Source organism: Rattus rattus, chromosome 11, assembly GCF_011064425.1.
Source record: "Rattus rattus isolate New Zealand chromosome 11, Rrattus_CSIRO_v1, whole genome shotgun sequence".
NCBI lineage: Eukaryota > Metazoa > Chordata > Mammalia > Rodentia > Muridae > Rattus > Rattus rattus.
The window spans coordinates 4,340,908-4,357,818 of NC_046164.1; the positions used below are offsets into that span (position 1 = coordinate 4,340,908).

General features: G+C 42.4%; 1 protein-coding gene across 1 annotated transcript in view; it reads left to right on the forward strand.

The window, feature by feature from the left end:
- Positions 1-233: 233 nt before the first annotated feature.
- Mthfd2l (methylenetetrahydrofolate dehydrogenase (NADP+ dependent) 2 like) overlaps positions 234-16,911 on the forward strand; it is an 86,000-nt gene continuing 69,322 nt past the window's right edge. Inside the window, exons 1-2 of the mRNA XM_032916743.1 lie at positions 234-488; positions 15,832-16,016. Coding sequence (XP_032772634.1) covers positions 373-488; positions 15,832-16,016 — 301 coding nt within the window. The 5' untranslated portion in view covers positions 234-372. The remainder of the gene's footprint in view (positions 489-15,831; positions 16,017-16,911) is intronic.

A 16,911-nucleotide genomic window follows, 5' to 3' on the forward strand; every position in this document is an offset into this window, starting at 1 on the left:
CCTAAGGCCATCTTTGTTTCTCCCTCTCCTTGAGTCTCTTTCTCAATGCGTCCTAAGGTCACACAGGGAGTCAAAAGCGAAGACTTGAAACAACTTTACTGCTCCAAGTTGTGCTTCCCGTAACCATGGAAACCAGACCAGGGACCAGAGCTGAGCAGAGGGGCGTGCAGCCTGCAGGAACCGCAGAGGCCTTCCCTGAACTCCCGTGACCACAGCGCGCGGGTCGCAGCCGAGTCGCCCGCCACCCCGCGGCCACCAGCGGCGCACCCGCTTCCTCGGGGCTCCGCCCCGCCCCGCGCCCCGGAACCCTGCTGAGGGCCCCGGACGTGTCGCAGAGCTGACCGCAGGACCCCCGGAGGCGGACGGCGAGGCATGGCGACGCGGGCCCGCGGCTTGTCGCTGCTCCGGGGCCGCCTGGGCCGAGGGCCTGCGCGAGCCCAGGGCGTAGCGGAGCGCGCGTGGCGGGGCTTCGGGAGCAGCAGCCGAAGGTAGGAGCTGTGGACAGGGGACGGGCGCGGGGCGGAGCACGCGGAACGGTGGCGGGGCCTGCGGAGGCCCCGGGTGGCCGCAGTGAAAGGAGCTCAGGCGAAGGGCGGCGGGCGTGGGCAGCTCGCTCGGACCCAGGGCTTTGTTCAGGCTGTTCTTGTGCGAGCAGGAGTAGGCGCTGTGGAGACCAGCGTTTCGGTTTCTGTGTTCCTTTGTCACTAGCTTTGCTGAAGTCTTTCCCTCCCCTGAATGTCTGAATGGTTTCGTGAAACTGCAGTGCGGGCCTCTCAGCTTGTAGGGTGGGCGCTTGCCAGCCTTCGGATTTGGTTGCTGGCCGGGAAAATGAAAGAGACCTTGGTGCCCAGGAACAGGCCATTCTGCCTCATCTTCCCTTGTCTGCTGGAGAACCCAACCAATGGAACAGTAACAATTCAGGGTCTTGCCCAGGGCCTTCGAGTTCAGAAAAACTCGTTTGTAAACTTTCAGGACTTCCAGTAATGTACATTAGCTGCTTTCTTAGTGGGCTGGAGACTCGCTCGTCAGTTTATATTCATTTTGCTACCTCAAGGAAAGTTAGTGCTTTGCCCATAGATGCTGTTTAATTTAAATTAACTTCCCAGCATGCATATTTGGATAGTAATCTCGAGTCACTTGGATTTAAGGTACTTTCTGTGGTTTTAACTTCGGAGATGGTTTATAGTGACTAGGTCTAGAGAAGAGAAGACGCAACAATGATAGTGGTTCAGAAATCTGTTGCCATACAGTGCTGGGCTGTGGTAGCGTTGGGATTTGTTGTTTCGCTTGACATTGCTAGAATGCTCTGCTCCCTTGGAAGTACAGATTCGGAAACGTTCTGTTAGCAATCTGTAATGGAAGGGATTATTTACTAACAGTATTCTATTTAAATCCTTATCCTTGGACTTTCAAGTTTTTGTGCTTCCCTCTAAAGTAAAGGTAATCTTGGTGTCAGTGTACAGGTGATTAATGTCCCCACCCCCATTTGCTCCATGCCCAGTGCCCACTGAAACAACACTTATAACCCTGATGTTTAGTTGTAGTCACACGCTCCACACCCACGAACATACAGATGTTCATCCACGCATTTTCGTCTGGTGGCAAGCCCTGGGTTTGAACTCTAACATATGCATAGAGAATAAATAATTAAATGGCCACTTTAGAATTAAAGGTACAGTCTGACTTTGGACGATTATTTTTCAAACTGCGACGATATAAGACGTCACTCTGTGCCTGCCTGCTTTCCATTCTGTTCGGTGCAGATCACAATGACCTAAGAAAGAAGTGCCTTTTGTAGTGGTTTTGTTTTTAAGACGGCACTACGAGTTCGGATATGGTGGTATTTTTTGACGTTTCTTTTGGCCTTGACCACTATACCCGAAGGCAAGGCTGGCTGTAAGGATGAGAAACACCAGTAGACCGGTGTATCTCGGGTGGGGAGGAATTTGGACAGTGTGTTGATGTTTATTGGTGTCTCTTTTCTCTTCTAGGACCAGCAGAGAGAAGAGACTCCATCTTCCAGAGGTCGCCACTGTCTGCCTCCCCACGCAGTCATCTTTTTTAGTGACACCTCATTTGTCTGGTCCCTCATAGTGACACTTAACATCACTCCTGTTGGTGTGACATTTGAATCATAGCATATATTTTTATTGGAAATTATCCTTGATTACATAGACTCTTTCCCCAGTGACATTAACTATTTTAAATTAACCACGCTTTAGAGCTCTTATGGTCTTAAATGAAAAAAGATTGTTGACGTTATTTATATTTCTTGTCTAAGGAGACACCTATAAAAATGGAACACACTAAGTATTTTTTACATGGAGGGTTAATTTATTAAGTTGAATTTCAAGTAATAATATTTGATACAATTTGGAAGCTGTAAGATCTCACAGTATTATTTACCATTCATTTTGCAATAATTTCCCCCTTTAAAATTTTTTGTTAGGTATCCTATTTATGCATGAAAACTACAGCTTAGTAATTAAGGGAAATTGATGTAAATTCATATATGTCTTTCTGGTTTTTGAAGCTTCCTTTGCCGTGTTTTTATGTGGCCAAAATGTTAAAAAGCATTCTTGGTGCTTAAATTATTCCCTCTTTGTGGTACTGTGTGAGGACTTTATGAGTCAGAATGGCTCTGGATAAAACACTGCCTAAATTTGGGACAAGTGCTTTTCACTGGGAGGAACTTAGCAGGAATGCCACAGGCTTTGCACATTAGGTAGTGCCTGGCTTGAGGAAGATTTGCGGGTAACCCACAACAGGGGTAGTCCTGCACGGCTTGTTTTTATCATTTCCGTAGCTCAGTGGGATCCCATGTGATTGTTCCATGCTTACGTTGCTACCACTGGTTTCTCAGCCACGGATTTAGTAGAATCTCTTTTTGCTCTCCTTACAAACGCCTTTTAGCATCTGACATTTGTGACACCAGCCTACATTGTTTAGCCTTTTTAAAGGATGGGTTGTAGTGGTGAACTACTAACGTCTGCAGATTCTCCCTTCTAGGACTTACTCAGAATTGCCTTTTCTGTAGAGTTACTGTTTGCTTTAAAGACCTTGGATCTTCCCTGAAGCTTGAAGGACCTAGACTGCAGTTAGGACTATTACAAAAACTGATTTAAAAAACAAAAAAACGATTGGGCTGGAGAGATGGCTCAGAGGTTAAGAGCACTGACTGCTCTTCCAGAGGTCCTGAGTTCAAATCCCAGGAACCACATGGAGGCTCATGACCACCTGTAATGGGATCTGATGCCCTCTTCTGATGTGGCTGAAGACAGCAACAGTGTACTCACGTACATGAAATAAATAAAACTCTAAAAAGGTTTATTTATTTGTCTTATGTTTATGAGTACACTGTACCTGTCTTCAGCCACGCCAGAAGGGGGCATCAGATCCCCTTACAGGTAGTTGTGAGCCACCATGTGGTTGCTGGGATTTGAACTCAGGACCTTTGGAAGAGCAGTCAGTGCTCTTAACCTCTGAGCCATCTCTCCAGCCCCCCCCAAGCTGATTTTTATATAAATTGATTTCAGTGAAGGGAGCACAAGTCATAAAGGCTACCAATGCGCTTTCTCTAAATTGTACTCTTTTGTTGGCAAAAGCGATCGTGCAATCCGTTTCTGGCTGGACTTAGTTACCTATCCACAGTATTGTTTTCTAAGCACCTCTGTTATTTTGCATTAGGAAACCAAATGTTTCACCACTTGGTGTCTCCTGCTTAAATGCGATCCTTTCAAGTATGTCTCATCCTCAAAATCGAATTTCCAGAGTCACAGTGTTAGATCATGGCCCTGCCCTGGTAAAACACTGATCACTTTAAGAGGCCAGATCCCACGGCCTGAAGAGACCAGGCCACACCTCCCGCAGCCCTGTGGGATGCTTAGGGAGATTTGCTGTACTGTGATTTAGTTCCCAATTTGTGGTCTTGCCCAGTGCCTTGTTTCACTATACTCCATGTCAAGTAAGCTACCCCAGATGAAGCCATGTGCTGTGGGACTTCCACTGCCCCTGAAAGGACATGAGTGTGATATTACCTTTTCTTTCAGGGGTTCTCTGAAGGCTTCTTGTATGTCTCCCTCCCATCATCCTGTCCAGAGGATTCTCTCTCTCTCAAGCTCATTATTCTTCTCTTTAAGGCCTACTTGTGTTGTCTCTGATGCACTATTTTATGTGTGTCTGTGTGTGTATACACACAGGCATTCATATATCGTCTATACCTTTTCCAAAGTGATACTTGTTTGTGTGTGGCCATGGGGATTGAACCCAGGGCCACGGAAGTGTCGAGCAGGTGCAGTAACCAGAGAGACACACCCTTGTATACAGAACAGACTTGTTTCTCTGAGACAGGACTCACAACATAACCCTGGTGGTCGTGAAACTATCTCTATAGGCTGGCCTCAAACTCACAGAGCTCTGCCTCGCTCTGCCTCCTAAGTATTCAGATTAAAGGCATGTATCACTGCGCCTGGCCAAAATATACTTTCTTAAACTCTAAATAGAACCAGGTTCATTACTATTTTCTCAGATTCCCATAATGTAGCACATCTTAATGTAGGATCCCATAGATAGAATTGAGGGGACCCATGAACCCGGAAGGGAGGTCACTAACATCTGATAGATTCAGTGTTTTCCCCCTTGGCAACAAATCACATTAGTATTATCGTCAGTCAGCACTTGTGAGGTCGCTAATACACAGATATATTCTAACGTCACTGTTGATTAAGATATCACGGAACATTATCTATACTCATCCCTTTGATAATATGGTACTTACTCTGAGACTTACCCCCACCCTACGATATCTTGATAAAATTGGTTTCCTTGGTAACTCTGTGCATCCACATCTGAAACCATTCTTCTGAGTATGTGTCCAGATATTTCTGTAGGTAAAACAGTGTTGCTGTAAAATTATAAAATATGCTGTCTTTTATCCCGCACTAGATCCAGCACTGTAGTGCCCCAAGATATCCGGTGGATATCTTCATCTCAGTCAGCAAAGTGTCTCACCCACTCTGCTCCATCCCATATCACACTGCAGATGGCTTCTCTCTGAGCCTGGCAGCAATCTCTCTACCGGTCTAGTTCCCAAGGCAGGTTGCCACCATGCCAGACATACACATCCCAATTCCATAGTGGCCCAGTGTCTCCAGCCACCACACACTCTCTTGAACTTAAATCGCCACATGAAAGAACACACAGCACAATAACCTCTGATCCAATTGATAAGATATAATTGCCCACCTAGACATACAAAGGCCTGTACACATCCATCCCTTAAGAATATTCACAACAACCTGTAAATATGCAGAGAGAAATCCGCCTCCACACTCTCTCTCTGCTGCTTTCTCTCTCTCGTCTCCTCCTTTGCTCCCCCTCTCTAAAGCTTTTCTCCCGTCCATCCTTCCTTCTCATCCAATGACAGGCCTCGTTCTATCCTATACCTGCCTTCACCTGTATAATGATATCATTCTACAAAACAGGGCTTCTCATGATATCAAATTCTTTTCTGGAGAAGAATGTAAATGACTGTATGGTCTCTGGTATACAAAAGTATATATTTTGGATAATTACTAATAGTTTGGTTTTATTTGAGGGGTCTAAATTGGCAAGCTATAAAATTGACGTTGGAAGGGATCATTCACGACAGACCGTGCTTTGCTTTGTTTATTTACAGATAAGTGATTTTTCATAGACATTGCTTCAAGGTTCGAGTGAAATACAGAAGCTGGGAAATGAGATGCCCACAACATGGTCCTAAACTTAACTTTCCTTAGGATTCGTTTACTTTAAAAATATGCCACTAAAGGCCCAGGGTTATTGTTATTAGTATTATTATATTTATTCTAGATCTGGCTTTGCCTTGGTCCTTTTGGATATTTTTAACATAAACCTCAAATACCCGTGTTGTGCCTCAAGATACATAGTGATGAAGCTGAACTTGTGAAGACCTTAGGATGGTTTATGATGACTTGAAATCTTATAGATCCTAAAGCAGTTCCCTGACGCTCCAATTAAAGTTCTAAAAGTTTGAAGGACTGTCAAGTGTCCAAGCTCAACACTATGTTGGTCTTGACTAGGCTCTGGTACTTATGGAGGAACAGGTTAATACACAAGAAGTTGTCATCCTTGTTTATTGTTCTGTCCAGGTTATTCTGCTCTATGCACTGTATCTGGTTATAGTAGCCATAGTTTAAGAAAGTTCCATGTCTATAAGTGAGACAAATAAGCTCCTAGAGACGTGGCTAACTAGAGATGGCTCTCTTGCCATATCACTCCAGGTTACGTGAGTGTGTCTCCATTATTAAAGAGAACTACAAAGTAGCCAGGCATCTCTTAGCCTTACTCTGTAAGATCAGCAGAGAGCGCTCTGGCTGTACACACAAGGTAATCCTGGTTCTTTGGAAGCAGTTAAGTGCTCTGCCTGTGGACCAGGCGTCCACCCAACCATCTGCTTTCCATTGAGTAACGTTTATTGCATAGGCTGGCTCTTACACACTCCTTGCCTTCTGCGGTGATCTATTGCTTACCAATAACGTCACATTCAGCAGTTGGCCCAGCAATGGAAGAGCGGCCATGGGGAGAGCGCCTCCTTGCCTCCCTTGGGTACTGAGCATGGTATTTCCATGGTTTCAGGAAATGGCATCCAAGCAAGATCTCACAGGCGTGCTGTGAGGGCCACGTCTAAGGGGTCAAGTTAGGTGTACTTCTCATGTGAACCAGTGACCACAAAGACATTTCTGAGGAATAAAAAGGATTTTAAAATTATGAAAAATTATATGTTAGAGTATTTGTTGTCTTAGAAACATATTATGGAACTTATGAAACAGTATCTCCAGAATATTTTAAGAAAGTTTGTATACTTACCTAGTAAAGCAAACTTTTCTTATGAACTTTTAGAATTTTAACCTTTAGTAAGACTGAATAATTACTCTTAATATTTACGGCAACTCCGATCATAATTATGCCTTTCTAAATACTGATACTTAGAGTTTTCTGAAAAAAGTTAAGCACATACTTAATTTTTAAAAGTTCTTGCAATATTTTACAAGTTTTAACTTTAAATGTTTTCTTTTGCCAGACAGCAATAATAATTTTAGTTTAAAATTTATTTCATCTATAGATATTAAAGTGCTGCTAAGCTCAGGGCAACCTCTAAACTAAACAGATTCAATCTTACTTGATTTCGTATTGAAATACGAAGATATTTTTCTTTGCATAAGTTCACCGGTGATGCCTGTCTCCTTTTTGGAGTGTCTTTGAACCACAATTCAAGATAAAGACATCAAGAAACAGGAGCTGGGAGGAGTAAAGGGAGGGGAATCTTTATACAGATTATATTGTATGAGAAGAGAATATATGTTTAATAAAAGGGAAAAAAGATAAAGTCTCCATCACAAGAATTGTTTGATTTTAGAACAGGTTTGCCATATTTAGATGTAGTAAAATTGCTTTCCAACTGTATTTTTGTGTTTCGAGGTGAAATCTACATGAAAACATTAAACTCACTCATTCAATATTCAATAAACTCAACATTCAACATAAGTTGGAGCATTTACACTGGGGTTATAGTAGTCTGCACTCCTCCATAGTTTTACTTTGCATGACTTCAGTTACCTGAAAACATTCCACAAAAAATTCCAGAGGTGAGCGTGCTTCAGACAGCACGCCATTCTACACACTGTGGTGTAACCTTGCACTGTCTGTCATCATTCCCTTCAGATGGAAATCACCCTCTGTTCAGAGCACTTCTGCTCCCTGTGTGGCCTACACGTTGTTCATTAGAAGCCGCCTCAGTTCTAAGCTGTGCTGTGTCCGGTTTGTTTCCACATAGATAAAGGATTTCAGAGCCAGTGGGGGATGGGCTGCGGCACAGGTGTTAACATTTACTAAGTAAGGTTGATGCAAACCAAGAAAAACAAAACTGCTTCAAAAATAACTGTAAAACGAGTGAGGAATCTATTCTCCATCCTTCCGTAAGCCAGAAGTACGATATTAAGTTACAGTGCCACCACGCTTCCTCTCCCTGTCTTTGGGTTTTGCCACAGTCCTTGGTTTCTGTAGGTGGCACTGGCAGGACTCCAGCCTCTCCCTCGTTTATCACTCCCTGTTCTCCCCTCACTGTGTCATACCACGCCCTGTGTGTCTACTGCAAGGACAGCAATCAGAGTGGACTAAGGTTCTGTATGACGTCTTAGACACACGAGACACAAGGCCCTTGAATTGAGGAGGTAACATATTCTTTTCTTTCTTTTTTTGAAGGAATGGATTAAGGCACCATATAATTTCAAAATTATTTGCACATTGAATTTTTTAATTAGCTTAGCTCTTTGGATTAGGAAGGGTAAGTTTCTTGTTATAAGCTTATCTTTCATTGATTGCAGTTTACCTAAAACTTTGTAAGGCTCCAGATTTGCCCCCATAGACACATGCTACAGACCTGCCTTCTACTACCTAATGACCACTCACGATCACTATCAAAAATTTGAGAGGATCAATTCTTACTGAATGCTTCCAAAAATCAAAAAGGAGGAAGAAACAGTTTAAAATTTGTTATGAGAGATTAACATTACCTTGATAGCAATGCCAGTCGACAGTCATCCAATTAGACACTGGAGCCAGGTCGACCCATACACCAAAACTTCAGGTCTGTCTTGGAAAATCCAGGCAGCAAAGTGACTGCTGTGGACTTAATGGCTACTTGGTCCAGGCAGTTGCCCACCTAAGAACTCAAACAAGGCTCACTTGGAATCTCGTGGTGAGTTGGCTAGTGGAAGGATTCTCTGCTGAAGCTAGTCTGTGAAGCTGATATAGCCACCCACAGCATTAAATGAACCATAATTGATACACTACAGATAATCACAGTAGATGTACCATCAACTAAGTAACAGAATAATAGCCCCTCTTTATTGCGTTTCAGTAACAGCATTCAAAATAGCTTAAACTCTTCCAGCTACAGAAAGCACACACAAAACCAAGAACACACCTAAGTGGAATCAGAAACATGATAATCAAAATCGGAAACTTAACAAAGAGAAAATTTTAAAACAAAAACATTCAGTGAGCTCAAAGATTTACCACATTAGAGTCACAAAAGAGAAAATGAAAACAGTATTTTCAACCTTATGGTCCCATACATACAGGACTCCGAAAGTGAACCAAAGTATAAATTATGGAAATCTCAGAACAGAAAATGAAAGGAACAGAAACCTTAAATAAATGAGAGAAAACTCCTTACATGAGGAAAGAAATCCAGGAAGGCCAAAGACCTTCCACAAGTCATTCCATTCAAAGGAACTCTCCATGAAGCTATTGGCAAAAATGAGTAAGGGGGAAGAAAGGACTGAAGGATCCATGTGAAACCAGGAAAAACGTGACAGTAGCAAACCCTTACGTTTTCACGGTCATCGCATATTGACTACGCATTAAAAGGCATTAACTAATTAAAAGGCATGGAGTGCATTTGTGGATAAATTAAAACAGGCTCTAACTTCATTCTGCTTTTAAGGGACTCAATTATAAGGATACCATATTCTCTGAAAGTAATACAGGAAAAAACATTCCATGCAGTAGTAACATAACTGTATGTACAAAAATAGACATTTAGTTTTTTTTTAAAAAATCTATTAAAGAGACAAAGAAGGTCATTGCATAATAATCGTGTCAATTTTTCAAGGAGATAAAATATATGTTGCCAACACTGAAACAGAAATAAAGGCCAGTTCAATAATGGTAAGGGACTGTGGTGGTTTGGATAACACCTTAAAGTAAATTAACCTCACAGCATATAGAACATTCCATCCATCAGCAACAGAATACTTCTCAAATGCACAGGCTAGAACCCAAATATTTAAAAGAATAATCTGCATAAAATTTTATTGCTTTGTGTTGTTATTGGTTTGTTGAAATGAGGTATCAATAGTTTTGTTGAGGTTAAGTATCAATAATTGGGTGAAATTGAAAATTTCACAAATAGAAATAAAACTTAAAGTTGTAATTCAAATATACTACAGGAAGGGTGCTAAGAGACTCCTGGGAATTGTTCCATTGTAGCAGATCAGATAATCGGGAAGAAACTGGGGAATTTTAGAACCATAAGCCACCAAGACTATATTATGAAGAAATACAAAATGTGAACAGCATTGATGAATCCAGAATTGGAATAAATACTACATTTGTTCAATAACAACAAACAATGCGGGGACCTGAAGGAGTCACTGGACTATGTTAATCTTTTGGGCAGGGATCCCACACTGTTAAATCCTTCCGAAGAGTAGAAGAAGAGGAGGTAGTTTCAAGTTCACTTCAAACGCATATAAACCCAGCATTAGTCTGACACCACAACCAGACAAGAACACCACAAGGAAACAAACAGGGTCCTTAATGAACACAGACGCAAAAGCACTCGGTGAAACAGCAGCAAACAATTCAATCAGACATCAAAAGGACTGTGTAAGTTGCGTAAATAATTGGCCTGAGTTGCAAAACGATTCAGCGCATAAGCAAATAAAGTCATGTGACACTCTACATGAATACAATGGAGGCCAGAAATTATGATTGTCTCATTTGATGCAGATAAGCCATTTTAAAAATTGAGTGTTTATATGAATTCAATAAATTAGACATAGAAAGGAAGTATCTCAGCACATTGACTTTGTTTTCATAACCCACAGATTAATGCTAAAAACCTAAAAGGAATCCCTCTAAAATCAGAAATAAGGCTCGGACGTCTACCCTGGCCACTTCTTTTTAATATAGCACTGGAATCTAAGCCAGAGCGAGGTCAAGTAAAAGGCAGAAAAGTTCAAATTAAAAAGGAACAATTCTCCTATGTAAGGGTGTGTGTGTGTGTGTGTGTGTGTGTGTGTGTGTGTGTGTGTGCAGGCATACATTAATGACATACAAAATGGCAGAGACAGACAGATACATGGACTTCCATGTAAAAATCTTGAAAACCTGGTGCATGAATTCAGAAGGTAACACAGTCAGCACCCAGAAATCAGTAGCATTTTTATATACGGATAATGAATGACTTTCCTAAAATAGGAAAGTATCTTTATCCAACAATAGCATGGAATTTAACAAAGAGGCAAGAGGTCGGCACACTGAAGACTCAAAACATTGATGAAAAAGTTTGGAGAAAAACTGTGGAAAATCTCTCATGTTCATCGTCTAGCAAACAATATGCAAATGCTCACACTGTCTGTAGTTATCTACAGAGCAAACACAATTCCTGATAACATTTTAAATTTACACCAATGATCTGAAAAATTAATATTGATAGATATGCCCACACTATCTGCAATGACCTATAGAGTCAACACAAGTCACCCCAAAATTCTAAATTTACATCTATGGTCTGAAAAATTAATATTAAAATGCCCACACTATCTGCAATTATCTAGAGTCAATACGAATCCTGCCAAAATACTAAAGGCAATTTTCCTAGAAGGAGAAATTCCTAAAGTCTAAGTAGGACCTGAAAGACCTTGAATAGCCAAACAGCCTTGATCTTAAGAACAAGAATGGGAGACAACCTCATCTTGATATACAATGCTAATGTGTAGTAACCAAACTGAACTGCACTATTATACATGGCTGTGAGGATCAATTGATGGAAGATGGTGCCGCGCAGTAAACCAATACATTTATAGTCAATAGAGGGAACAGCTTACCAGAAACCTTAGGATAGAGCTGACGCCATTCTTAGGAGAAATTTGTAACTGTAAATGTTTGGATTAAAACATCAAGATGACCTCAAATAAACAATACAACAATACACCTCAAGAGCTTAGGAAAACAACAATCCAAACTCAAAAGGCAATGCATACGAAGGAACAATGGTAACTGGAAACTGAAGGAGTGAAAGGCGGGACCAGCTGGAAAACCTTAGCAGAGCTACCAGAGGGGAGCAAGGAAGATGACCGAAATTAATAACAACGGCGATGAAAGGGGAGGGGACTGTAAATGTCATATTCCAAACAACTGGGAAATGCAGAAGAAATGTATGGATTCCTAGACACCTGTGTTCTACCAAAGTTAAATCAAGGAGAAACATGTTAAACAGAACCGTAGGGACCAATGAGATTGAAGCAGTGATAAACAGTCTCCCCCCAAAAAGTTCAGGACCAGGTAGACCCAGTGCAGAATTCTGCCAAACCCTTAGGGGAGAGCTAATGCTAATGTTACACAAGAGAGAAGGGGACAGAACACAGCCAAATTCATCCACGAAGCCAAAGGTGCTCACGGGAACAGCAACACAAAGACAGAACCTGTAGATCAGGTTCCCTGATGCACAAAGACAAACTCTCTCAGAAAGATTTCAGGTAAAATGAGTTCGAGAGCACATTAAAATCACATCCAGACCAGACCCGCCCATCCTTCCTTCTTGTCCAATGGCAGGCCTCATTCTATCCTGTATCTGCCTTCCTGCATAAAGACATCATCTTCACCTCACCTCAAATTATATTACAGAGCTCTAATAACTAAAATAGTGCAGGTCAGGCAGGCGCAATCACAGATCCATAGACCAGCAAAATAAAACAGAAGACACAAACCCGTGCAGGGACTACCATTAAAAACAAACACCCTGGAAGAGTCAGCCTAGTGGTGGGAAGCCTAGATTTCCTCATGTAGAAAAAGAAAACTAGGTCCACATTTCTCATCCAGGACAAAAATCAAAACAAAAATGATCAAAGACCTTGGGGTGAGAAAGCCTTTCTCTTTGCTGTAGAGAAGTGCAAATGATATTTAAGAGTCTCCTAGATCAGTTCTAGTTCAATTCCTTCGAGTCCTGGGCCAAAGTAGATGATGTCTTCAGCAACAGATTCTTACCGTCAAGTTCCAGTAGACAGAAATGGACAACAGAAACAGTCTGTGCTGTTCTTGAAGGGAGGATTTGCATGCCTGGTACTAGGGTTTTTGTTGGATAGTGTATGGCTTTGAGGGGAAGGCCTTATCACCCTAAGTGGTGTAACTTCATTTAAATTATTTATGTGTGCATATATATATATATATATATATATTCTTATATAGTATACGTTTTCAGTTAAACAGAAAATATTTATCCTTAAGTTTCTTTAACCCATTCCCTCTCTTTCCTTCTGGCTGCCTTTCTCTGTTCCCCCAAGTTAAGAGCCCTCCTGTTTTTCTAATGTCTCCCCTCATAGAGTCTGTGCCACACTGTGTCCATTTCCCTCCCCATGATCCTTTGCTGCATTCCCTGTTTCTGTGGTAATTCACATCACCTAAATAAGACTGCACAATGACAATCACAGTTGACATGCCAGTGTGGATGGGAGACTTTCACAAGTCCTAGAGGAAGGCAATTGCTAACTCCTAGGAGAAGGGAAATCAGTCTTCTCTAGGGATTGTCCCCCTCGTAGATTACCCAACGTCAAGTGGTCAGTCCTAAATACACAACACTAAATAGACTCTGTAGGTTGTGTTTATGTATATGATGTATATGTATGTATGTATGTGTGTGCGTGTGTGTGTGTGAGAGAGAGAGAGAGAGTGTGTGTGAAACACTAATAATTACAGAAGAAGCTATGAATTTGAGAGAGAGTGAGAGGAGCCGGAGTGGGGAGGGACTGGGGTAGAAATGATGCAAATACAATACTCATGCATGAAATTCTCAAAAAAATATTAAAAAAAAAGTCCTTAAAAGCAAAAGATACAGAGATAGATCAGAATGTTCCAGAAAGGCTCCAAGGACAGTGGGAACAATCCTGACAGGTGGGATTGTCTGAAACACTTGCACATAGTCAGGGAAGCAATAACCAGAGGGAAGAGGGAGCTTGCAGAGTGGGAAAAGTCAACCGCCCTTCAGATATAGGACTAGTGCCTAGAATATATGAAACAAACACAAACCCACGAAGGCACTGTCCTTTCTCCTGATTGTGTCACCATGAAGTAATTTTTCCGTGTTTTCTAATGCACAGGAAGGTGAATGGGAGCCTCTGGAAGGACTCGTAAGGGCCCTGAAGTTATTTACAAAGGCTCTGCCTCACGGTCTAATCTGTAGAGGGCAAGAGGTTCATGTGCTCACAGGTTAGCATTTGGGAAGCCAGAAATGATAGACATGCAGGGTTGTTCCTTCCAAGGAAGGGATGCATGGCCTGCTTTCTTCCCAGAAGGCTGGGAATGGGTGTGGTTAAGCCCGGTGATCCCTGTATTATCTCTATGACCAGGCCATAGTGGGCTCCCAGACTCTTATGTTTATCTCAGTTATCCTCCCTACACCCTTAGCTTGAGCATTGTTTCTCAGCGATAGAACCCATCTTTATAGGAAATGTCACATGTTCTTTACAAACGGGAGCAGAGGTGCTTAATCGCTATCTGTGTGACCAAGACTATACCAGATCCTCCCCAAGACCCTGCAGCTGTGGATTAGTTAACCGCTTTGGCTCCTGGTGGGTCAAGTGTGCACTGCACCAGCCCAATAGCTCAATGGATTCACAAATGAAAGACACACACACACACACACACACCAGCTAATTTTGTTATGCCTTGACCACTAGCTCAATGGTGGTTGGGCACTTCTAAACCTCCCCAAAGATGGCCCATTCTCCCCCTGGCTATCCTGACTTAATATCTCTTAAATCCAGCTTTTATCTTGTTGTCTGTCTCCTTCTGGGTGGCCAAGACCCCTCTGTGCAGCCATTCTGGGGGACGATTTCCTTCTCATACCTACATTTCAGCCTCCTGTTCTTTCCCAGCACAGTCTATCCTACTCCCTCTCTCTCTGCCCAGCCATTAGCCATTGGTTCTTTATTGATCAATCAAAATCCAACTGAGGACAGGGACCTTCAGCATCTGGACATGCAGATTGCAGATTCCAGATTTGGGGGTCAAATCAAGACAAAGCACTAGAACCGATTCCCAACAAGACCTTGAAGGTGTCACCTGTCAATCAATAAAGCCCATCTTCGTGGAAGAGGTCACATGTACTTTGAAAGGAGTTTAAATATAATCACACCTTAAGTTTTGTTGTATACATGGGATTGAGTTAATTATCACAAAAAACATTGTTTTACAACATTGTCCTGCACTTACATATGCCTAAAGTAAACTGCCCAATTCCAGGCTTTCAAAGTTTGAACCAGCACCGGCTACTGAGTCATGCTGAACAAGACTTGGTTCTTGCCTCCCGTGGACCGTTACTCTGTTGGCCGTGGTGTTTGCAGTGACCCCCTACACCGAGTCCCTCTCAAAGATCATCCTCCTAATCTTAGAACAGTGGTGCTTAGAATTACAGCATAAATTTTGTGGGGTACGAGCCCATTTAGTTTAGAGGGGGCAGATTAAAAGATAGAAGTACAAAGGAATTATAATCCTTCCCAAAGCTCATTAGTACTATTTATGAACCTGAAAATGAAGGTCAGGTGTAGCCAGAAAAGTCCAATTTTAGACACTCACAGTAGTTTTTGAATATTTAGTTTTGTTTTATGTGTCTCTGCCTACATGCATGGCTGTGTACCGTGTGTCCAGTGCTTGTGGAGGCCACTTACAGGTTACAGTCAGTTGTGAGCCACCACGTGTGTGCTGAGAACTGGATCTGATCCTTTCTCTGCAAGAGTAACAGTGTTCTCTTTTTTTTTTTTTTTTCTTTTTTTTTTTGAGCTGGGGACCAAACCCAGGGCCTTGCACTTCCTAGGTAAGCGCTCTACCACTGAGCTAAATCCCCAGCCCCGTAACGGGTTCTCTTAACTGCCCAGTCATCTTAGCAGGCGCCACGGTTGTTTTGAATCTTCCCGTACTTTACATTTCTTCAGTCGAGTGTTTCTTATTGGCTTTTTAGTGTTATATGTAGTGTTTTGCTTCCCACAGACACGAAGCCGTTATCATCTCAGGAACTGAAATGGCCAAACAGATCCGGAGAGAACTACAGCAAGGTGTGGAATCGTGGATTGCTCTTGGGAACAGGAGGCCTCACCTCAGTATCATTTTAGTGGGAGATAACCCAGCAAGCCACACCTACGTCAGGAATAAGATCAGAGCCGCTTCTGCTGTAGGTAGGTGTGTGTGTGTCAGCTGTAACTGTCACTAAACGTTTCCGTTATCACACGTGCTGGCTGGAGTTATCAGAGAAAGGAGCCTCCCTCGAGGAAATGCCTCCATGAGATCCAGCTGCCCAGCCTTTTGTCAATTAGTGATCAAGGGTGGGAGGGCCCATTGTGGGTGGAGCCATCCCTGGGCTGGTAGTCCTGGGTTCTATAAGAAAGCAAGCTGAGCAAGCCAGGGGAAGCAATCCAGTAAGCAGCACCCTCCATGGCCTCTGCATCAGCTCCAGGTTCCTGCCCTGTGTGAGTTCCAGTCCTGACTTCCTTTGGTGATGAAGTGTAAGCTGAATAAACCTTTTCTTCCCCAACTTGCTTCTCGGTCATGATGTTATGTGAAGAGATAGAAACCCTGATTAAGACATCACATAAGGTTACATAATTATGAAAGGCAGTTAGCCAATAAGCACCATTCACATAGCACGGATTGTTATTATTAGAGATATTCAATTATTCAATCACTAAAACTTGGGTGAATTTCTTACTGTTTTCAGGGTCCTTGTGGAATTTTTTCAGTGTGATTTCATATTTTGTGGGCGAGGCACTAGGGCTCTTCGCATTTAAAGAGCCTGTATACTTATTACATTTGCTGTAGCTGAATCTTAAACCTCACTGATTTCCGGTCTCCCGGGCCTCTTCAAGTCTGCTATGAGCCGGCTTCACCAGTCAGCACAAGCTGTTACCTGGGTAGCAGCCAAACAATGCACAGGAATCAGGAGAGAATCCATGCGTGACAGAGACATCCCTCCTCCTGGTGATTAGAACAGAGACTTTGCAGAAGGGCTTTCCTTCCATTCGCTCACTGGAGAAGAGTCCTTTAATGAAGGCCACATGGTATTCAAGTGACTTC